Consider the following 24,168-nt stretch of genomic DNA (forward strand, 5'->3'; position numbering starts at 1 on the left):
TGGAATGCTTATAGAGTATTTGGAATCCTATTAAAATGAATAGAATTAGACCAGAATTAAATTCCTAGCATATAAAAAATTACATGCTTGAAATATTCAGATTTTTCTATTCCATTCAGAATTTTTTTCAGTTTGTTGTAAATATCTACTACATATTACAATATCAGTAGACATTTTATATTTTTAGATGTGAATTTAAAATTTCAGTTAAAAAAAACCCCACTTGTTTGAAAATACTGAAGCTTCACCAATCTGAATCTGATTGCAACAAATTAGAGCACTGTTTGAATTATTGGTAAACTACAAAACTAGAAATTAATACAAACAGCAACGAATGATTAATAAAATGTGATCTACGAAAATACTCAGAAAGTGGGTAGAAAGTGGAACAAAAAGATTTTCTGACACAGATTCAACATTATCAGGTCATTTGTTTACAAACATTAGAATTAATTCCTCATTTATGTAAGCACCGACATCGATATATTTATATAAAAGATATTTTGTACTAAATATAAGTCTGTGTAAAACAAATTTTAAATAACAAAATACCACATACCGATTATTATTATTTTTTTATATAAAGAATCATCTGGATGTTGATAATTGTGGAACGGTGTCAATAACTGTGGACAAAGGTGTCGATAATTGTGGTGCGATGTCACATGATCTGATATGCTAAGTAATCGAGAATCAACTCTTTTTTTTTTCCAGTGGAAGTTTGAGTAATTATTCATGCACAATTTATGTATTGAAAGTCTTTTCTACTTTTGCAACGGCCAAAAGATCGTTAAGGTGTTGATAATTGTAGCCACTGCTCTATATTCCATATGTTATTTCATAGTTTCAGTGTCTTCAGTATTGTTCTACAATGTAGAAAATACAGAAAACCCTATGAATGAGTAGAGTAGGGGTGTCCAAACATTTTAATTAATACTGTATATACATATTTACATACATAACCCATTAACAGTATTAACCAGGATGTAAAGTGATAATAATGAGTAATAAACGATAATCTGTGTCTCTCAGGTTGTCTGGAGGTGGTGTTGGTAAGAATGTGCAGAGCGTTTAACCCTCTCAACAACACGGTTCTGTTCGAGGGTAAATACGGTGGCATTCAGATATTCAAGGCACTCGGTATGTCCAGTCCCTTTCATGCTTTTAATAATTTCTTTTTTTTTCTCTCAGCCTGCATGTGTCTCATCTTAGTGTTTGCTTTTCTGTTTCCTGAAGGCTGCGATGATCTCGTCAGCACCATGTTCGACTTTGCTAAGAGTCTGTGCTCCCTGCAGCTGACGGAAGAGGAGATCGCACTATTCTCTGCAGCCGTTCTCATTTCCACAGGTCAGGCTTCCTGCTTAAAGGTCAGCAGGAGATACTGACCTGAGGTCAGATCAGAATGGATGCATGTGGAAACTGTCTCCGATTGGCTAGTTTAAGTGTCATCAGTCCAAATGTCCTGTTCAGGGTGTATTCAAGGCTCATATACAGTGTGCTCAGTGAAGATCATTTAATGAAGGAATGTTTTATGATTTCAGAACGTTAACAAATAACAACTGGGTGTTTCCTCAGATCGGCCCTGGCTAATGGAACCAAGAAAAGTCCAGAAACTTCAGGAGAAAATCTACTTGGCCCTCCAGCACATTATGCAGAAGAACCACATGGATGAGGATGCGTTGACTAAGGTACCACTGCGTTAAATTCTCTACCGTTCACCATTGCTGATAGTTTTAAAACAGTGGTTTTCAAAAAGAGTCCATGTTTTTGCTCTGTCACAACTAGTGGTTTCAGAATCACTGATTTACACCAAAAGGACATGATACTTGTTCTGGTCTGTATCTGGTATCTATAGTGTTCTGTACTTCTTATGAAACACTCACTGTGTCAGGTGTTCGATCATAACTCAGATCATCTGTGTAATGTTCTTTATAATATAACAGTGTTTCCCAAACTTTCTTGAGCCACGGCACATATTTTACATTTGAAAAATCCCACGGCACACCACCAAACAAAAATATCATAAATATATAAATATATATATATATATATATATATATATATATATATATATATATATATATATATAAAATGATAATATAGTCTCAATTTACTCACAATTTCCTTAGTTGGAAACCTGTTTAGTTGAACACAAAGCTGATATACTCGTAGGAATTGAAGAAAGACACAGACGAAGATCTTCAACAGCTTTGAGTCACTCTCCTTTTTTAGTTTTTATAGCAGTCATGCTTGAAAATCCCAGCTCGCATAGATAGGTTGTGGAAAATCACCTTTTTTGCTTTCTTCTGACCTCTACTCATACTAGGGCCTTCATCTGGGTCAGAATTTTCTCCAGGGCCCAGTTTGGATTGTGTGCTTTTTCTTTTTAAATATTTATCTATCGCTATCACCGCTGTCACACCTGAAGCATTACTAATTCTATTGTTTGAATGGCAACAGGTAGATATACAGGTTAATTAGCTACCTGCTGCCATCTATTTGAAGAGTATTTAATTGTTCTGCCAGTCACTATAGACCCTTTTCAGTCACGTGACCTTCGTAAACGCGACCACCATTTTGGACATGTAGCGGACTTCGGCTCGAATTGGTTTGAATGCGAGGAAGGCGACAAACGGAGAACATACAAGAAAAAGGAGCGAGATGCAGAAAATACCTTCGCTATCCAGCGACGTAGGGCATTTACAGGGCGAGCAGAGGGAGAAATAACAACAGTAACGACACATTAGCAACGCCGTACAGAAATAACGGTTTATGGCACAGACCCTTTCGGTTCTCGCTCATCTAGCTGCTACAATGACTTCTTAGACTGCAACAATAATACCTAACACACATTTAAGTATCCGTCGTAAAGACGTGAAACTCGTCGAGTGACGAGTGTGTTCATTGATAAGCTAACACAATCTAAAAGTAGACATACCATCACACTGCCCTGGCGCTGTGTACAGTTTACCTTCTACGGTTTGTGCACTCACTATTTGCCATTACTTTCTCCAACCGTTGTTACAGATTACAGGGAATGGCCTGGATTTAAGAGACAAATACATGTTCCTCTTGTTTTGAACACTTATTTGTAGGCAGTGCTTAATTTGTAAAGTGGGAGGTCCGGAGCGCAGAGGATGAGCGGCTCCGGTGCGGAAAAAAAGAGGGGGGGAGGGGGGCGCGGCGCTGCGCTACGCTTCTGGGCATGTTTTGTAATAACACTGCAAATTAAGTTCATCTGCAAATATTTTGTGGATGTCGTTTCATGAGAGAAATCACCAACAAGACAGATATCAAAATCAGACATTAACACTAAATAAACTTGTATTTTTTAATTTAATTATTTGGGGGTTTTTTTTGCTACATAGTCAAAAGAGGTGTCGGATCACCGGATCCAGTGTAAATAGCTGCCGGAGCCAACGCCCGAGGTTTCGGAGCGCGCTCCGGCTTGCTCCCCCTCAAATTAAGCGCTGTTTGTAGGACACTGCCTCTGATCTGTCCTACAGTCTACCAACAGCAAAGGAACACAACGCTAGCTAATGTCGTTAGCTAATAGCTACTACAGAAGAACAAAGAGGTTACAATGGGTTATTTTAGCCTATTTGGTTACACACTCGCCGCCACAGAATGTTAACAGCAATGTAATGCCTTTTCTGGCTAATTTTATTCGTCTTACCTCCAACAAAGTGGTCACTACACAAGCGCTGGTATGCCGAGGGCTGCCAATCTTTCCTGTTTATGGCCGCTATCCATCTTCTCCGTCGGGATCCGATAAAATGATAACCCTTGCCTTGTTTGTTGATGGTTACTACATCCAGGTGCACAACAATATAGTAGCATGATGGAAGTCTTGTTGAAAATAAACACTTTCTTTGCTGCTGTTCCTCAATGCTGGCTGTGGTAAACTACTGGTAGTACATGTCCAAAATGGCGTCCGCGTTTGTCGTGACGTCACGTGAAAAAGGTCTATACGTCACTGGCATAGATGAACGAAGACAAAATTATTTGCAGTAAATAAATAATTTTCGGAACAATTAAGTGAAATCCCACGGTACACCTGATGATCTCTCACGGCACACTAATGTGCCGCAGCACAGTGGTTGGGAATCACTGCTTTATATTATATGGATACATCCACAAAAACAAAAATGCAAGTTAATCAAAAGAATTTAAATTTTGAACTGGTTTGCCATTTTGACAACATGCGTCTAGTCCGCGAGAAAACACTGGGAGTGATGTCATCAGAATGAAATATCAAGAATTATTATACATACAGGACACTTTTTCCATGGAAAAAAAACGTGCTCTATTCCCTTCTAGCGGGTTTCATTCATTTGGTTTGATAGCATGCAATATTGTTAGCATATCGCTTATCCTGTGTGTATTACGTCACTCTACCCACTGGAGAATGACCGTTGGATATGGTTTACAATATTGCATGGTTGTCAATACAATACAACGTCACACATCAGAGATGTAAAATTTCCACGCTAGCGAGTGACTGTGACAATTTGTAAACAAACATGGCCATCAGGTTTGCTTCGTTAACTACGGAGGATTTTGAGAATTTGAAAGAATTTTGACTCGTCTTAGACTCGTTCAGTATCATGCTAGCTGAATGGAATAGATCTGATATACCACTCAAAGCCAGCCAATATTATTTAAATATGTCACTCAGAACCGCGATGTATTTTTTATGAAAAAGGCGAGAAGATAAACTTAATATCTTCAAGCCAATGTGTGATTTTATTTTTGTTATATAGACACATTCACAAACAAAAATTACCCAAATGTATTAAAACAATTCATCAATTTCTTCACAAATGATATATAGAGATTTATGTCATGGTTTTGGTTCTCCATGTCCCGGATAAAGCTCATATAAAAAATACAAGTGGCGAGTGGCGTATTTTCCAGTAAAAAACACTCATATCTATATCATACATACATATTTATTCTATCCACATTCACTGGATATGAGCAATCATGCGCTCTGATTGACTACTCTACTATTAGGCTATCAGCTCATATAATGTGAATAGAGAAAAACAAAATCACAGAGCATGTTGCTGAACCTGTCAAGGACCAGACAAGAGAGGAGATCAAATGCACTCAAACCACAGTTTAATAATAACAGGGGAAAAGGGAGAATGTGGGTGAAGTTCAGTGACAGGAGGACTGAGAGGCAGGGATGGCTGGTGGGAGCATGGTGGTGACATCTGAGGTCTCCCATCCAAGTACTGACCAGGCCCAACCCTGCTTAGCTTCTGAGATCAGACAGGATCAGGCGTTGTCAGAGAGGTGTGGCTATAGGCTGGCAGCACTTGGGTTTCAGGCAGTCTCCCAGCAGTAGTCCCTCAGCAGGCTGGAGTTAGTGAGCAGGCTGGAACACAGAGTCACAGATCAGATAGCAAGATAGGGGACAGAAATGCAGGGTCAGGTTACCGGGGCTGAAGAGTAGGGCTCCAGGCAGGGCTGCTCACACCAGGCTGATGGAGAGGCAGGCGAGCAGCAGGGCTGGGCAAGCTGGAGATCAGGCGAAGGTACAGGAGAGGCAGGCAAGAGGCAGAGTCGACAGGACAGAAGGCAGATCAGGTTACCGGGGCTGGAGAGCAGACAGAGTCAGACGGAACAGAATATCGTCAGGAGTCAGAGTAGTAGGAACACAGAGCAGGTTATCATGCTGGAAGTTGCAGACGATCTGACACTGAGGCTTGGGAGAACTGCAGCTTAAATTTACACAGGGGGGAAGCAGGTGATCGGCAACAGTCACTGAAAGTTAATAAGAGGAAGTGAGAGCGGGCGTGGCCGGTAATGCTGAGTGGAGATGTTACCTGAAGAGAGAAGCCCACAGGTAGGACCATGACAGAACCAACCGAGGACGAAATAAAAACTCTACTCGAACAAAAATACAAAAACAAAATATGGAATGAAAGGATTTGATAGTTAGAACATACCTTTTTTTATTTTTCAAGAATCATTATAGCATTTTTCACAAATTGCTACTGTCATTTTGCCGGTTTGTTTACATTCTAAGTGGAAATGATTTTGTCGGATGATTTGTATAAAGTTTTGATTTATCGAATTTGCTAAAAATAAAAATGTTCTGTTTCTCAAAATTCAGTGAATGTGGATAGAATTAAAAGTTATTCCACTCAATCCCATCGTACATGGCTTATAGACAACTCGGTGCTACGTGCCTCATCAGCTATCAGCTCATGTACGACTTGATTTCGTGGAATAACTGTTTATATATATATATATATATATATATATATACACACACAACCCCGATTCCAAAAAAGTTGGGACAAAGTACAAATTGTAAATAAAAATGGAATGCAATGATGTGGAAGTTTCAAAATTCAATATTTTATTCAGAATAGAACATAGATGACATATCAAATGTTTAAACTGAGAAAATGTATCATTTAAAGAGAAAAATTAGGTGATTTTAAAATTCATGACAACACCACATCTCAAAAAAGTTGGGATAAGGCCATGTTTACCACTGTGAGACATCCCCTTTTCTCTTTACAACAGTCTGTAAACGTCTGGGGACTGAGGAGACAAGTTGCTCAAGTTTAGGGATAGGAATGTTAACCCATTCTTGTCTAATGTAGGATTCTAGTTGCTCAACTGTCTTAGGTCTTTTTTGTCGCATCTTCCGTTTTATGATGCGCCAAATGTTTTCTATGGGTGAAAGATCTGGACTGCAGGCTGGCCAGTTCAGTACCCGGACCCTTCTTCTACGCAGCCATGATGCTGTAATTGATGCAGTGTGTGGTTTGGCATAGTCATGTTGGAAAATGCAAGGTCTTCCCTGAAAGAGACGTCGTCTGGATGGGAGCATATGTTGCTCTAGAACCTGGATATACCTTTCAGCATTGATGGTGTCTTTCCAGATGTGTAAGCTGCCCATGCCACATGCACTAATGCAACCCCATACCATCAGAAATGCAGGCTTCTGAACTGAGCGCTGATAATAACTTGGGTCGTCCTTCTCCTCTTTAGTCGGAATGACACGGCATCCCTGATTTCCATAAAGAACTTCAAATTTTGATTCATCTGACCACAGAACAGTTTTCCACTTTACCACAGTCCATTTTAAATGAGCCTTGGCCCAGAGAAGACGTCTGCGCTTCTGGATCATGTTTAGATACGGCTTCTTCTTTGAACTATAGAGTTTTAGCTGGCAACGGCGGATGGCATGGTGAATTGTGTTCACAGATAATGTTCTCTGGAAATATTCCTGAGCCCATTTTGTGATTTCCAATACAGAAGCATGCCTGTATGTGATGCAGTGCCGTCTAAGGGCCCGAAGATCATGGGCACCCAGTATGGTTTTCTGGCCTTGACCTTTACACACAGAGATTCTTCCAGATTCTCTGATCTTTTGATGATATTATGCACTGTAGATGATGATATGTTCAAACTCTTTGCAATTTTACACTGTCGAACTCCTTTCTGATATTGCTCCACTATTTGTCGGCGCAGAATTAGGGGGATTGGTGATCCTCTTCCCATCTTTACTTTTGAGAGCCGCTGCCACTCCAAGATGCTCTTTTTATACCCAGTCATGTTAATGACCTATTGCCAGTTGACCTAATGAGTTGCAATTTGGTCCTCCAGCTGTTCCTTTTCTGTACCTTTAACTTTTCCAGCCTCTTATTGCCCCTGTCCCAACTTTTTTGAGATGTGTTGCTGTCATGAGATTTCAAATGAGCCAATATTTGGCATGAAATTTCAAAATGTCTCACTTTTGACATTTGATATGTTGTCTATGTTCTATTGTGAATACAATATCAGTTTTTGAGATTTGTAAATTATTGCATTCCGTTTTTATTTACAATTTGTACTTTGTCCCAACTTTTTTGGAATCGGGGTTGTATAGACACATTCACAAACAAAAATTACCCAAATGTATTAAAACAATTCATCGATTTCTTCACAAATGACATATAGAGATTTATGTCATGGATTTGGTTCTCCATGTCCCAGATGAAGCTCGTATGAAAAATACAAGTGGCGAGTGGCATATTTTCCAGTAAAACACTCGTATCTATATCATACATACATATTTATTCTATCCACATTCACTGGATATGAGCAATCATGCACTCTGATTGACTACTCTACTATTAGGCTATCAGCTCATATAATGTGAATAGAGAAAAACAAAATCGCAGAGCGTGTTGCTGAACCAACCAAGGACGAAATAAAAACTCTACTCGAACAAAAATACAAAAAAGCAACAAAATATGGAATGAAAGGATTTGTTAGTTAGAACGTACCTTTTTTTATTTTTCAAGAATCATTATAGCATTTTTCACAAATTGCTACTGTCATTTTGCCGGTTTGTTTACATTCTAAGTGGAAATGATTTTGTCGGATGATTTGTATAAAGTTTTGATTTATCGAATTTGCAAAAAATAAAAATGTTCTGTTTCTCAAAATCCAGTGAATGTGGATAGAATTAAAACAGTTATTCCACTCAATCCCATCATACATGGCTTATAGACAACTCGGTGCTACGTGCCTCATCAGCTATCAGCTCATGTACGACTTGATTTCATGGAATAACTGTATATATATATATATATATATATATATATATATATATATATATATATATATATATATATATATGTTAGTTAGTTAGTTAGTAAGTATGGTGGTGTCAGATTCACCAACATATGCCAGGCTTTTTGTGTTCAAATGTTCTGTTTTTTTTCTCTGTGCCTATTCCATTTGTCTTGTTGTGACAGCAGATTACTACCGGTATAACAATGTTCCTGTTTTTTTTATTATTATTTTTTTTAACAGCTGATTGGTCGAATACCCACACTAGCAGCATTGTGCACCCTGCACACGGAGGAGCTCCAGGCCTTCCAGCAGTTACACCCTGAAACAGTCAACATGCTCTTCCCTCCACTTTACAAGGAGCTTTTCAATCCTGATGCCGCCAGTGTAATGTCCAAGTGACAAACACTGTTGTTGTTGTTTTTTTTTTTAAATGAAGGGACAGGAGCACGATGGCAAAACTTCCAGGAGGCTTAGCCACTGAGACAGAAGAGGCGGAGCTAACTAGGTCACCTCAACAACACAGCGATGTTGGCGTCCAGCACCCTGAGGCGACAATATAATGACAAAACTTCAGGAATGTCCAGCACTTCAAACACCCGACTTCATTTTCACCGATTCAGTCAAAAAGAATGTATATACATACACGCCTGTTAGTGAGGATCTGACCAGAAATGTACAGACTTTAGAGCAATCATTTAATAAGCTGTCATTTTTTGGGGTAAGTTTATTTGACCTTTTTTTTTTTATACAGAATTGTGATATGAAAAAGGGGGATATGATAAGGGTCAGAGAAAGAGGATCACATAGTTATTCCCTAGTTCTCATATATTCCAGTATTAAACCACATTCTGTTTATATTCTAGTCCTAATTTATAAGCAGGAACCTGAGAGGCCGGTACTTTGTGTAAATCTTTTCCTTTTGGTTTATAGTTTGACGTGTACATACAGTAATTTGAGAGAAACTTCTTAAACCATACTCGAGACAATTTCATTTTGGGTACGTTTAAAAAGCCTTGTCTGGGCCGTGTAGATATGTATAGATGCTGCAACAATGTTTAGAAATGATGGAAATGTAAATGATTTTCTAAGAGAAGAACAATAATTGATTACTGATCTTTTTCCATAAGATGATATAGATATATATAGATATATATAGATATATATTTTGCAAATGCTTACGGTTGATCATCGTGTCATCAGTCAACGTTGCAATAATGTCAATAAGCACTAGTCATTCAGTCAAGATCAGTTTATGAAAGGCCCTTGGGAAAAAAAACAGATATGCATCTGAAGTTAAAATTATTTTTATTTCTGCCAGCACAAAACTGAGAAGCAAATCACACTAGCTCAATATGAAAATGTCATCATCATCATCATCATCATCATCACACATAATACCACTTTAAGCTTTGTAAACCTTCCCTTTAAAGATGCACTGTGGTATTTTCTCAGCAACGATGGCCAAACTGACATATTTACAAAAAAAAAATCAAATAACAATTGTAATGCTAATTTAAGTGAAAAAGTTCCTAAATTGAACACTAGGTGTCACCATTATGGAAAATCTGAGCTCATGCTAGTCTTGAGCATTAATGTAATTTTGCAAGCAATATTTCTGTCACTAGAGGAAATGCCTACTATCGCATGTCGAACCTGAAAACGTAAACAACTAATATAAGTAAAAGGTTACTATAAACTGTTTCAAACGAAACTCTTTATGCCTTAGTCGCAAACACAAAGTGTTTCATGATAAACCTTTTCAGGAGAGGATAAGGACTTCTTTTCCTTTAGTCTGGAATAACACACTTAACTAGCGAATGCTTTTTACAGTACATTAGGTTACGGTCTCACTCTAGCTCGCAATGGGTTTGCGAATACTTGGTGATGAAAAATTGGAAGCATTGCCACCAATCATGCGACGCACGATGAGCTTCACGAGTTGTTCTTTGGTGTGTCTCCACCTCGTGAGTGACCAAAAACATGGCAAAAAATTTCAGTGTATGCACTGAAATTCAGTGGCGATGGTTTTGTCAGCAGACTAAGTGGCGAATACTCACAGATGGGTTTGGGAATACTTCCTGAAGTTCAAGGAACCTTCGCAGCCAAACGCCTCATCCATTCAACTATTATCCATAACCGCTTATCCTGTGCAGGGTCGCGGGCAAGCTGGAGCCTATCCCAGCTGACTATGGGCAAGAGGTGGGGTACACCCATGGTACACCTTGGCCACCAATTAGCCTAACCTGCATGTCTTTGGTCTGTGGGGGAAACCGGAGCACCCGGAGGAAACCCACGCAGACACAGGGAGAACATGCAAACTCCACACAGAAAGGCCCCCGTCGGCCACTGGGCTCGAACCCAGGACCTTCTTGCTGTGAGGCAACAGTGCTAACCACTACACCACTGTGCTGCGCTGAACGCCTCATTTTCATCGATAACCCATCGCAAAGAATCATGAGCTGTACAGTCAGAAATAGAGGTACAGTAGGAGTCCATTTCTGTCCCCCAAGGTACAATCTACACTAATGTACCCCCTAAGGCTCAAGGTAACCATGTGGACCCTTTTTGGGCCAAACAGGTACATATATGTTCCTAAGCAGTATATAAAGTGTACAGATAAGTACCTTAGAGGGTCCTGCCCCAGTGACAAGCTGTTGTACTCCTAAAGATACAATAATGTACTTTATTTTCTGAGAGTGTAGTGCAACCGTACGGTAGCTTTAGGTAACACCAGTCAATTAGGATTCCATGCAACCAAATCACAGGGACTGGACAGCACACAGGAGCTTTTCCTTTCCCAGTGGGCAAGCTAATGACTCGCATTTGCCTACAATCTGTAATTAGATTACACTGTTTCAGATCTTGAATCTTTTGACAGCTAAGTGTACAAAATGCATCAGACTCTCTACATATGGAAAGTTTGATTGTTAGCAAAAAACAGTTAATGGAGGAAAATTCAAATTCAAAACAAATATCACAACGTTTAAAGGAAACTTTGCTAATCAGTCGTAATGAAGGAAGAATAGGATCTGCACAAGCATTACACAGTACAGGCTTATTCATTCAGTTTAAAGTGTCTGTCTATGCGTCAGCCCTGCGATGATCCAGCGACCTGTCTTAGCACCTTAAATTAAAAAGCGAGATAAAACTAGCAGTGATGGAGACCAATTATTTATTTATTTATTTGTTTGTTTGTTTGTTTGTTTGTTTTTACAGAGTCAAATTTGCCGTCATTACACATGCAGACTGTTGAGGAAACACATCAGTGAGGACGAACTATTAATTCTTTTGTTGTTGTTAAAGGTTCAGGATATTACGCTGTTAGGTTTGCAAGCTAAATGTAAAGAATGGATGCTTTTTAAAAGCAGCACAGATGGTTACATGAAAAAAAAGCTTGCTAAATACCGTAGCTTCAAGTATTATAGCTGTCTTTAAATATTCAGTTAGATAACTTGAATACCAGTTGCTCAGTAGATGTTGATGAGAAGAAGTATCTATTTAATTTGCATCAAAATAATACTGGTCAATGACACTGTGTTGTTTAAAGTTACACAGGTCGATGTGCTGGTTCAGGAATCATTTAATTCACTCCCCTTTCTGAAGTGTTTGAGCTGATATCCATCCCCATAGCTGGTACGCATTATCTTGTTTCAATACATTTTATTGCCTAATGCGGGGCACCCTAACCACGCGTTAGTCTGTTTACAAACCACTTGCTTAGCAGCCAGTTCAGAAAAGTCACGTGAGGTCATGCGCGGGTCAGAGGTCGCAACCGCGGAGCCTCAGCAAACATGGTGGATCACCCAGATCGAATGAAGACTCCTAAATCGAGACAAAAAAAAGACGATTTTAAGGAAGTATCTGCCATTGTCAGAGGCAAAATGCACCAGAAAAGAGAGGGGAAAAAACATGGCAGACAAGCCGAGTAAATATCGCTGGCCAGCTTTCCCAATGGAGGGCCGAAAAGGGAAAAACAAACGCGGCATCTGATGCCAACTTTGCCAAGATGCTGCTGGACAGGGGAGTGACAGACAATGACAGCTTACAAAATAATGCTAATTGGTATCTTTACTTATTACATCAATGTTTATACAGGTTAGAACTGAAATATTCCAAATCTAAACGCACCTGTGAGCTTGAAGGCTCTCGAGCATGTGTTTCTGCATCGGAGGCCACCAGTTCCACCATGTTTGTTGTGACCTCGCTTATAATAATATTATAACGAGGATAAACTTCGGCCATTTCCGTACTCAAGTGTAAACATTAGCGCACAGTGTTTTTCCAGCTCATTATCCTTCACAAGCATGAAGCAGTAGGCAATACAGTGTGTGATTCAAGTACCTAGGGATTATTCTTGCTCCACAGAGTACTATTCACATCTTTTTAATACATTGACCTGTGTCACTTTAATTTGCCCAGAATTATACTCCTAAAAACAAAAAGGAAAAAAAACACACCACCATCTTGACTTACACTCATACAAAAAGCTTCGGAACACGTCATCAAATCAAACGGAACGCCATGCTTGTTGAGTCTTTTGAAGATTTTTCCAACTTCAAATAATATTCTGTAGCGCCGGCCGTCTTCTGGACCCTCGCCACTGGCAATATTGTAGCTTTGACAATCATGTAGCTTTGTAGACTTGGATTTTTACAATCCTACAATCCGTCCTACAAAACTGAGCAGGTCCGGGTCTCATCTGTAAATTTGTTCTTGCAATATTTACAGTTTAGGATATTCCTGTTTCTCTCAGGCAAGAGCATTTTCACAATAAACCCCCTTTATTTACGTACCTCAAAGAGCCAGAATTAAAAAGCAATCTCACTCCACTCGATGGTGATTTCAGTGTTGTAGTTGAGTCACTAAACCTCAAGTCCAAGTCCAGTCTCGAGTCCCCAGTGTTTAAGTCTGAGTCAAGTCCGAGTCATTAAAGAAAATTTCAAGTCAAGTCCACTATTGAGCCGAGTCGAGTCCGAGAACAAGACTCTAACCGCACCATTCGACGGTGGCTGTTGCTGCCTTTATGTGAAACCGTCTCTGCTACTGTGTTGGACTAACATTACTGACTGCCCCATTTTAGTTAATAGGCTACAGATAAAAAGCTTGTTCATCGCTCGGCAAGCCCGGCCCACTATCAACAGGGCGAATAACATGAGAGAGGGTTAACACTAGCTAGTTCATCAGCCAGCAAGCAAGCCCCGCTATCAACAGAGAAATGAACATAGCGTGTTACTTCCTTCTCTGGGTGGAGTCTTACCAAATGACGATTGAAGTTCGAGGTTGTCCCCGTCGTTTCCTCGATAATTTTTCTACATATGGAACACATAGCAGTGCATTTTTTCTCACTGCACAAGAAGTCTGCATAAGCAAAGCAGACAATCCTAGGGGCAGTCTCTCCAGACATTTTAGCGCCATTAATGTTGGTTTGTTCCTGAACATGACGTATGAACAGGTGAATGCACATTCTCTTGCACGAAATTAATATAAAAATTAATGTAGATATAAATATCTTGTGCCAAATTATGGCATGTTACAAAAAATAAAGAAAAAAATCCAAGTCCTCGTGTCCAATTTTCGAGTCCGAATGCAGTTAATGCACAAGTCCGAGTCATCAATGCTCAAGTCCAAGTCAAGTCACGAGTCCTTAAAATTAGGGCACGAGTCTGACTTGAGTACTACAAGCCTGGGTGATTTGAAATAAATTTCCCTTCCAGACACTTGGGTTGAACTTTTCGAAGACCAAAAAGCCATAATGCCAACTTCCATTCAATGTAATGCACTCTTGAATGCAGTGGTTCTCAAAAGTTGTAGCCAGAAGCCTCTTTAACTCTTAAATCAATTCCCTTGAATCAATAATTGAAATATTTCAAACCATAGAGATTTCTATTCCTGAACTTTCCGCTGATATTAGGTCCGAGTTGACGTTGGTGCTTGGACCCCTAATGATGATAACTTAATGGACACCACTTTGAGAAACTTTAATGAATCTAAAATTGGTAGCATTGCAAAATTGCTGTGGTATAAGTGGAATAAAACCCCGTCGTTGATTATTTTTCGATAACTTCACACCTTGTTGTGTTTGATGACTGATATTGGGTCCAACCTCTTTCGAACAGGCCAAAAGCCATAGTAGTGATTTCCCAGGTTTCGGTGGCTGAAACGCTGTTCCATTCCCATTGTAAGCAGATACTAGTGCGTCATGCAATCAGTACATCGACATGAAAATGAAGGAACAAACGAATAAGAAAGCACTTACAGATTACACACTGATGGTTGCAAAGGAAGTGCTGAGAATACACACACACACACACACACACACACACTCTTTCCTTGCTGAAATATTCTACGTTAGTTAGATAGCTGATGTTCCCTCAGTAATGTGCTTTGGTGGGGTTTCTTGAGGCACTACAGTTTTCTTCTTCAAGACAATCATTTCTGGATGTGACCTGAAAGCATCCATCTCAGGGACTTCACCTTTTGTTATTTTCAATAGAAAGAGACTCCTATTTTAAAAAGAAAATGGACATTTTTGAGGAAAAAAGAAAAAAAATCTATACCTAATCTTTAAGATTTCTGAAATACTGCCTGAAATGAGACCAACCCAGACAAGGCTTTGGCATGCACGGGTGTGTGTGTGGGGGGGTGCTGCTCACAGGATAAATACTCAAAATTATTAGGCCCTACTCGTGAAAGGCCCAGAAGCCTGTAAATACTGATAAAAGGGATGAAAACACTTGATAGAGAGAAGAGCGAGGTTGAATACATAGAATACTGTAATTATTATTATTATTATTATTATTATTATTATTATTATTATTATGCTTTTCCTATGATCTCTATGTAAGTTAGTTTATTTATAGAGTGTATGATTATGCTGAATAAGGTCCAGATCCATTTCAACGCTCAGTAAATGTAGCAAGGAAGGGGTTTTTTTTCCTTTCTTTCTTTCTTTCTTTCTTTCTTTCTTTCTTTCTTTCTTTTTTTTTATTTCAAGCAAACGTTTTAACACTGTTTTAGGTAACTGTAGCAATAACTGGACACTGACTTTCTGTCTCATTTGCATTGTAAGATGATTTTTATTTTGTTATTATCCTGATTTTGATATGATATTAAATCCTAGCCTGTTCGGTTATCGTTGCATGCTGTTTCATGGAAATGGAACGGGGGAAAAAAACTGTTGGGCTTTTGTGTTTGAGCACATGATGCTCTCGGGCTCGGGGTGGGGTTTTGTTGTGAATGTTATATAGTAAGATTGGATACATGTTACCCTGCTCAGTCCCATACGAAAAAGAACAGTAAAGAACTTATAAGAATTTACCACTGTCTTAGTAGTAAATCCTTATAAATATAAGGATAAATCCTTATAAGGACTTATAAATAAATATATATGCCATGTATGATTTACTCCTGAAAGTGGCCCATTTTGCATTTTCCTCATACAAATTTTTTATGAAAATCTAGTATGTATGAAGTGAACATTGTGCATGGTTTTTACAGATAATGTGTATGATGAATTACACCGTCTTTGTATGCTTCATGTAATGTTTGTAGTTTTAAATTATATTTTACAGTTTAAAATGTACATGCCTTTTATATGTAAATCCAACACAAACATATGTGGATTTACATATAAAAGGCATATACAAGGATTTACTACTAAGACAGTGGTAAACTCTTATAAGTTCTTTACTGTTCTTTTTCGTATGGGGTCTACTGTCTCACACACACACACACACACACACACACACACACACACACACACACACACACACACTCTTTCATGTGAAATGAACAGAACAGGCACTTAACTATTTTTATGAAGGACTCGAAAGCCTGCAATGAGGTAGGTTGTTGTGGGGTTTTTTTGGGGGGGTTCAATAGTTATATATATTTTGAAAATGAAGTGTCGTGTAGAACAGGAACCAAAAGTCATAGTGCGCTACCAAGAACTGTTTCTATTTTATCATCGTTAAGTGATCAAACTTAGGCTGTCTGAATATTCACTATAGCCATCATTTTCGTATTAACATAAGAAAAAGGGGAAGCCATGGTCTAGAGGTTTGAGAAGCAGCTTTAGGATCAAAAGGTCACCAGTTTGAGTCCCTGGACCAGCAGGAATGGCTGACGTGCCCTTGAGCAAGGTACAGTACCTAACCCCCAACTGCTCCCTGGGTCAGGTATGTCAGGGTCCTGTTGTACATCACTCTGGATAAAAGCATCTGCTAAATGCCTGTAATGTAACATAGAGGCAAGAGAAGATTTTATTTATTTATTTATTTTTTATTTTTTTTTTAAACAAGGCGGCAATATTTTTGTCCATTTCTGCTTTAGAATAGGTGCGACTCTTTACTAACCTTAATGTTTATAGAAATTTATACCATGGCATTATTGAATTCTTGACTGTGATTGGTCAGTGTGTGTTAATTAATTAATTGTGCTATGACAGAGATTTATGGAAGGAGTCTCCAGTTTTAGTGCTTTGTACAAGTCAGAGGTAAAGCTGTACCTTTAAAGCTGCATCTGTTTATATTGTTTATAACTGTAATGGCTCGTTCTTTAAACGACAAAAATGATTTGCATTGGCAAATTTTGGTGGTGTAAAAGGAATTGAAGACAGTCAGTGATTATGTTCCTTTCATATAAATATGCAGGTGATTGTGGGCAATCGTGCACACTGATTGGTCAAGAAATTTGGGATATTTAACAATTATTTGCTGAAGGTGATGTGAATATCAGTGAATAATAACTGAGACAAAGTTGAGGTTATTATTCACCGATATTCACTGAGCCTGAGGCAGATAATTGTTTAAGTATAAATACACAGGTGATTGTTTAAAAAAACATATTTAAAAAAAACCATTTACTTCAAATTTCAAAAGCAGCATGCAAATGTAATGCACACAGGCTCGTGTCACTTATCTACCCCGACTCATCCTTTGTTTTGAAATCAATAAAATAAATCACAATTCCACCTTACTTTTGAATAGTTTTAGACCAAACTTTGTCACATCTTTAGTGCTTTTAGGAACAGCATTTTCTTTTATCATTTGTACAAGTGACTTACAGTGACAAAGCAATTGGCCGCCACTTTGCCCAGTCGCTCGAGGTGGTTATCGAGAAATAGTCTGAATCTCTTGACCAATCACAGCGCATGATTTTCTATAATCAATTACATCAGCATGCTGCTTTTGAAGTTTGAAGTAAATGATTTTTTTAATCCAGTTTTTTATCCCCCGCTGGCCAAAAGGCCTGAAGGGGGATTATGTCGTAGCGACATCCGTCCCGGGAAGGGTGCTCACCTTCTGAAATCAACTCCTCTCACAATTTTTGGAGGAATTTCACGAAACTTGGCAAAAGGCATTGTTATATGTCAGTAGTATGCATATTGTTATTTTGTTCAATTTGGTCGCTTTTTACCAGAGTTGTGGCCCTTGATTAACAACCTTGTACTTTCACAATTTCAAGGTGTGTTTTCCTTCTGAAATCAACTCCTCTCTCAATTTTTGGATGAATTTCTCAAAGCTTGGCAAAAGGCCTTGTTATATGACGGTAATACGGATATTACGATTTAATTTTGTTTGTGAAAATTTTACCAAAGTTTTGACCCTTAATTAAATAACTTGTACTTTGACAATTTCATGAGGGTGTACGTTCTTCTGAAATCAGCTCCTCTCACAATTTGTGGAGGAATTTCACCAAACTTTGCAGAAGGCTTTGTTATATGACAATTATACACATATTGAAATTTCGTTTAATTTGGGCAAATTTTACCAGAGTTATGCCCTTGCTTATCAACAAACTTGTACTTTGGCAATTTCATCAAGGTGTGCTTGCTTTCTGAAATGAACTTCCCTCACAATTTTTATCCCCCGCTGGCTGAAAGACCTGAAGGGGGATTATGTCGTGGTGATGTCCATCCCAGGAAGGGTACCCACCTTCTGAAATCAATTCCTCTCACAATTTTTGGATGAATTTCACGAAACTTGATAGGATTCTTTGTTATATGTCGGTAGTACGCATATTGCAATTTCGTTCAATTTAGTCGCATTTTACCAGAGTTATGGCATAGTTGCCAGCAGGGGATATTGTGCTCTCAGAGCACTCTTGTTTAAATAATTACCTCTGTATTTACACTAAAACAATTATCCACTTCAGGCTCAATGAGTATCAGTGAATAGTAAACGAAACAAAGTCAATTCCTTCGGTGAATAATTATTCAATCACAGCACACCTGCCATGTTTTATTCTTTACATACAGGACATGATTACTCGTTATTCCATTGACACTAACATTCATTCATTCTCAAAGTGCTGAATCTAAATTTCATGTCTGACATTTTTGGTCTCTGTAGCACTTTAGTTATACTTGAGGAAGATTTAGCGGTTAAAACGTTTCAAATGAACACAGTGTGAGCTAGTTGTTGGTTGATTTAATCAAAGTAATGTGTTCTTGAATAAAAATTATCCATTTTATAGCATATTTGAAATATAAACAGTTCTTGGACGTGGATTTTTGGAACTCGAGTTTGTTTCAGTACAAATCAAAGTGATTATAGTGTTTATTTTTTTGTTCGTTTTCCACGGGTGTTCATAACTAATTACAAATTTGTCCAACAATGCAAGCTACATCTTTTTTCTGTCACTACACACAACAGAAGCCCAACATGAAGAAACGTATTACACAAATATGTTTGTGTTTGTATACCTGTGGAAGTGAAAAAAAGCTGTTCTCAAAAAACAACAAAAAGAAAATTGGAAATCATATTTATTTTGTGTTTGTTTTACAATCAATTATGGATTTATGAATGAGAAAGTGCTGCTCACTGGATTGAACAGAAAAGGAAAGCATTCTTTTTGTTTGTTTATTTGTTTGTTTATTTGTTTGTTTGTTTGTTTGTTTTTAAAGTGCCATAGCTGGGGTGCAATGAAGCTAATTGGCACTTGAGTTAATATAAAGAATGCATTGTTTACTTGTGAACCAATCAAAACTGGGAATTCAAAAGACGACGAGTTTGTCGTTTATAACGATGCGTCCTTGATGACACAATGCTGCAAAGACAGAGGGACGGGTGAGGGCAGGAAGAACAGGGTAACTTGCCAAGTGTGTGTGTGTGTGTGTGTGTGTGTGTGTGCATGAAGTTTAAAATGAAATGTGTGGAAAATGACCTGAGTGCAAAATGACTGTGATTGTGTGCGTTTTATGGGATTTAACCACAGCTTTGTGAAATAAGGTGTGAAATGTAGTCAAGCTCTTGAATTGTACATAGCCGGCAAAGGACTTTTGTTAAAGGATATTTTATCGCTTTTGTAGACATTTCTTTGTTGGGGGAAAAAATTAAAGACAATTTTATGGACACAACCTTTGACTCCTTTTAATTTGACCATTTCTGTACTGGGCTGGTGTTATACGAAGAGATCTACAGTTGTGCAATGTACCAGTATTTAAAGTGATCTTTGTAATAATAATGTGTAAATTTGTAACTGGCACAGAAGTTGTCATGTCCTGCATTTATTTATTTACTTACTTATTTAAGGTTTAAATGACATGGACAATGCAAATTAATTAACATAAAATGTAAATGTGCCAGAATTAGCCAAAATGGCTATTTTGCATCTGTTGTCCATGGACTGAAATTAAAAGGTCAGAAGGCTTCTCCGATACTTTTACCTTCAACAACCAGAACTCCATAAATGTGGCATGAAAGGTAATAGTACTTACTTGTGATTTGTAATTTACACCATTAGTAGGCGTATCAGATGCTCGCTGGCCTTGCTGTGAAAATTGTGCATGCAGACACTCATCTGAGTTTCCAACTCTCTCATTGCTTAACTCTTGAATATTTTCTGTCATGAATACTATCATTAAAAGGCTTACAATCTCTGCATTCCAAAGAAATGTATCTGGTTAAGATCTGTTCAGTACTTTGGGAGTAACAGCAGGTTGAAGTCGGTACAACAGAGTAAAAACTCTGCTCGCGGGACGTCGGGAAACCACTAGTGCTTTTTGAGTCACGGGAAAGTGCTCAGGCTCTCTCTCTTCTGATTGGTTTCTGACTAGATTACTTGTGAATATCAATCAGATAACTTTTATAGGGATGTTCTCTCACTCTCACTGTTTCTGATGAAGTATTCAGCAAAATTTTCCATCAGCTAGTTTTGATGTTATGATTCACGGGAGACTTTGAAGTGAGTTTTCATAGCTTTGCCTACTTTTTTTTTCAAATCAAACTGATACATGTAAATAAATAACTATTTAGTGTTATGTTTAGTGTGACTATGAGTGTCAATTTCATGTTAGAGTTGGTGGAGCTATGGTGAAGTTAGGATCCAAAAACAGAACACAGACAGTAATCCAATGAATAATGGCCCTTTTCCACTACCCTTTTTCAGCTCACTTCAGCTCGCTTCAGCTCACTTCGGCCCGACACGGCTCGCGTTTCGACTACCAAAAACCAGCACGACTCAGCTCGTTTCAGCCCTGCTTAGCCCCTAAAACTCGCACCGTTTTGGGGTAGGGCTGAAGCGAGCCAAACCGTGCTGACTGAGGCTGGGGGCGTGAGCAGACACTCCCCTGTGCACTGATTGGTGAGGAGGAGTGTCCTCACATGCCCACACACGCCCCGCGAGCGCGCTGGGATCTGTAAACACCGCAAACCCGGAAGAAGAATAATTACGAGAATTTCTGAAGCCTTATGCGCCTCGCCTCATCTATACGCTCTTGCCAGTATCTGTTGGCGTTGTCAAGCCACAGCACCAAGACCAGCAACACTAACGACTCCATGTCCTCCATGTTTATTGTTTACTATTCGGGTCGTGAGACTACCGCTTAAAAGATCACTGAATCAGTGACATACAGAGCATCGTGGACGAGTTCGCGGAGCGCAAGGCTCGCCGTATGCCCTTCAAATAATGCGCGCAGTAGGCTATTGATGTTTTATTATGAGCCATGTACAGTATGTCGCCGAATGTTTTTTTGTTTCTGAGTTACATGCTCGTTTGAAGGACTTAATGTACAAAATAACATAGTTGCACCCCGTAGTGTTGAAATTGGTAAACACAGTGCATTCAGTGAGGTTTGCACCGCCCTCCTTTTATTTCTGACTCTTCCTGTCACCACTCTGAGCGCTCATTCGTATGCCCTTCAAATAATGTGCGCAGTATAGGCTATTGATGTTTTATTATGAGCCATGTACAGTATCCTAATGTTTTTTGTTTCTGAGTTACATGTTCGTTTGAAGGACTTGATGTACTAAATAACATAGTTGCACCCGGTAGTGTTGAAATTGGTAAACACCGCAGTTGCGGACATTTTGTAGCCTAAAATGATGTTATGATAAGCTTTAATAAAGGGCCCGGTCATTTGCCCCGCCCCCGGCCCGGCTCTGACTTGTTCCGCCACTGTCACTGATGTCACTGTTTGCGCTGCTTAACGACATCACATGACGTCCACCCACTTTCGCTAACTCCACCCAATGTGTCCACCCACTTCCAGCCAGCACGGTTCAGCGCGGTTGTAGTCGAAATGCAACTCTAACAGCCCCGCTCAGCCCGACTCAGCTCGACTCGGCACGGCACGGCTCAGCCGCGTTTGTAGTGGAAAAGCGGCATAAGATGATTTAATACAGGGAAGAAAGGGTGTGGCAAAAGATAAACAAACAGGACGAAAAACAAATAGCAAAAATAGTCCGGGCAAAATGAGAACAAACAACTTGACAAAAACATGGGACAGGCAAAGACAAAAAAGTTAGCACAAAAAACCATAAACAAGAAAAGACCCTTAGTGCAAGAAACCATGAACCAGAAAACCCTTAGTGCAAAAACCACGAACCAGAAATAACCCTTAGTGCAAAAAAACAAGAACCAGAAAAACGCTAGTGCAAAAACCATGGACAAGAGAAAATCACTAGAGAGAAAAAAACATGAGGAGCGAGAGAGGCACAGAAACAGCTAGAGAAGCAAACGAGACGTTCTGGCAAAAACAGAGTCTGAGAATGGCCTTTATATAAACAGCAGTGAAAACCAGGAAGTGAGTTCAGGGGAGAAGGAATTCCTGTCCCGGATCCGGATCGGCGTTGGCGTGAGAGATCCGTAATCCCCGGAGTGGATGTCCGGGGCGGAGCATGACAGTACCACCCTCTGGTGGGTAGCCCATATAGGCGGAAGACATGGTGGATGAGTAATTCTGTGGTTTCTTTGGCTGAGGGGAGCTTGGGCAGAGGAATGAAATGGACGGTCTTGGAGAAATGGTCAATGACAGTGAGGATGCATGTGTTGCCACCTGAGTTGGGGAGTCCTGCGATGAAGTCCAGGGCGATGTGAGACCAAGGTCGATGTGGAGTCAGGAGGGGTCTTAGCAAGCCGGCAGGGGGTCGATTGGTTGTCTTGTTCCGGGAGCATGTGTCGCAGACTGCCATGAACTCCTAGATGTCCTCCTTGATAGATGGCCACCAAAAGTGCTGCCGGATGAGTGCCAGGGTTTGGGCGGCTCCCGGATGACAGGCCAGCTTGGAGCCATGACCCAACTGCAGCACCTGGGTTCGCATAGGACAGGGAACAAACAGATGGTTAGGAGGAATGTTGTTGGGGTTACCTTCACCGGTGTCCTGCTCCAGGCCCTTCTGCACGAGCTTCTCAACCTCTAGAATGGCGGCTCCTACCAGGCAGTGTGGAGGAAGGATGGTCTCGGGTGGCTTAGGCTCCTCTTGGTGGGAAGAAAACATCCTGGACAGGGCATCGGGTTTGCCGTTCTTGGAGCCTGGGTGGTAGGAAAGCGTGAAGTTGAACTGGGAGAAGACGAGACCAACAGACTTGACAGGAATTAAGGCGTTTAGCAGACTTGAGATACTCCAGATTCTTATGGTCGGTCCAGACTAGGAAGGGGAGCTCCGACCCCTCGAACCAGTGCCTCCACTCCTCCAAGGCTAGTTTAACAGCCAGTAGTTCTCAGTTGCTGATGTTGTAATTCTGTTCGGCTGGGAATAGCCGGCGGGAGAAGAAGGACCATGGGTGGGCCTTGTCGTCACTGGCCCTCTGGGATAGTATAGCTCCGACCCCTGACTCGGAAGCATCGACCTCGACAATAAACTGCTTGGTAGGATTGGGTATGGTGAGAATGGGTGCTGTGGTAAACCTGTGCTTGAGCATGGAAAAGGCTTTCTCTGCTTCCTCCCCCCACTTGAATTGGGTCTTGGTCAAGGTCAGGGCTGAGAGAGGTCCGGCCACCATGCTGAAGTTGCGAATGAAGCGCCTGTAGAAGTTGGCGAATCCTAGGAAGTGCTGGAGCTCTCATCTCAAAGATGGGGTGGGCCAATCAGCAACTGCCTCGAGCTTGAGGGGGTCCATCTGGATCCTTGCTGGGGAGATGATGAATCCCAGAAACGAGACAGAGCTCTGGTGAAATTCGCTCTTTTCCGCCTTGACGAACAATTTGTTCTCTAGCAGGCACTGGAGGACCTGCCGGACATGACCCCTATGTTCCTCCAGGGAGCAGAAGAAGATCAGGATGTCATCCAGGTACACGAAAATGAAGATGTTTAGGAAGTCCCTTAAGAAGACGTTAATGAGTGCCTGGAAGACTGTGGG

The 24,168-nt window shown here is 39.9% G+C and overlaps 1 protein-coding gene across 2 annotated transcripts in view; it reads left to right on the forward strand.

The window, feature by feature from the left end:
• The window catches only part of rorb (RAR-related orphan receptor B), an 82,496-nt gene extending 73,423 nt beyond the window's left edge, over positions 1 to 9,073 (forward strand). For both annotated transcript variants that reach the window (XM_060907610.1, XM_060907611.1), the window contains exons 7-10: positions 1,033 to 1,140; positions 1,237 to 1,347; positions 1,576 to 1,688; positions 8,827 to 9,073. In XM_060907610.1, coding sequence (XP_060763593.1) covers positions 1,033 to 1,140; positions 1,237 to 1,347; positions 1,576 to 1,688; positions 8,827 to 8,985 — 491 coding nt within the window. In that variant the 3' untranslated portion in view covers positions 8,986 to 9,073. The remainder of the gene's footprint in view (positions 1 to 1,032; positions 1,141 to 1,236; positions 1,348 to 1,575; positions 1,689 to 8,826) is intronic.
• The last annotated feature ends 15,095 nt before the right edge of the window (positions 9,074 to 24,168 follow it).

Source organism: Neoarius graeffei, chromosome 24 (assembly GCF_027579695.1).
Source record: "Neoarius graeffei isolate fNeoGra1 chromosome 24, fNeoGra1.pri, whole genome shotgun sequence".
NCBI lineage: Eukaryota > Metazoa > Chordata > Actinopteri > Siluriformes > Ariidae > Neoarius > Neoarius graeffei.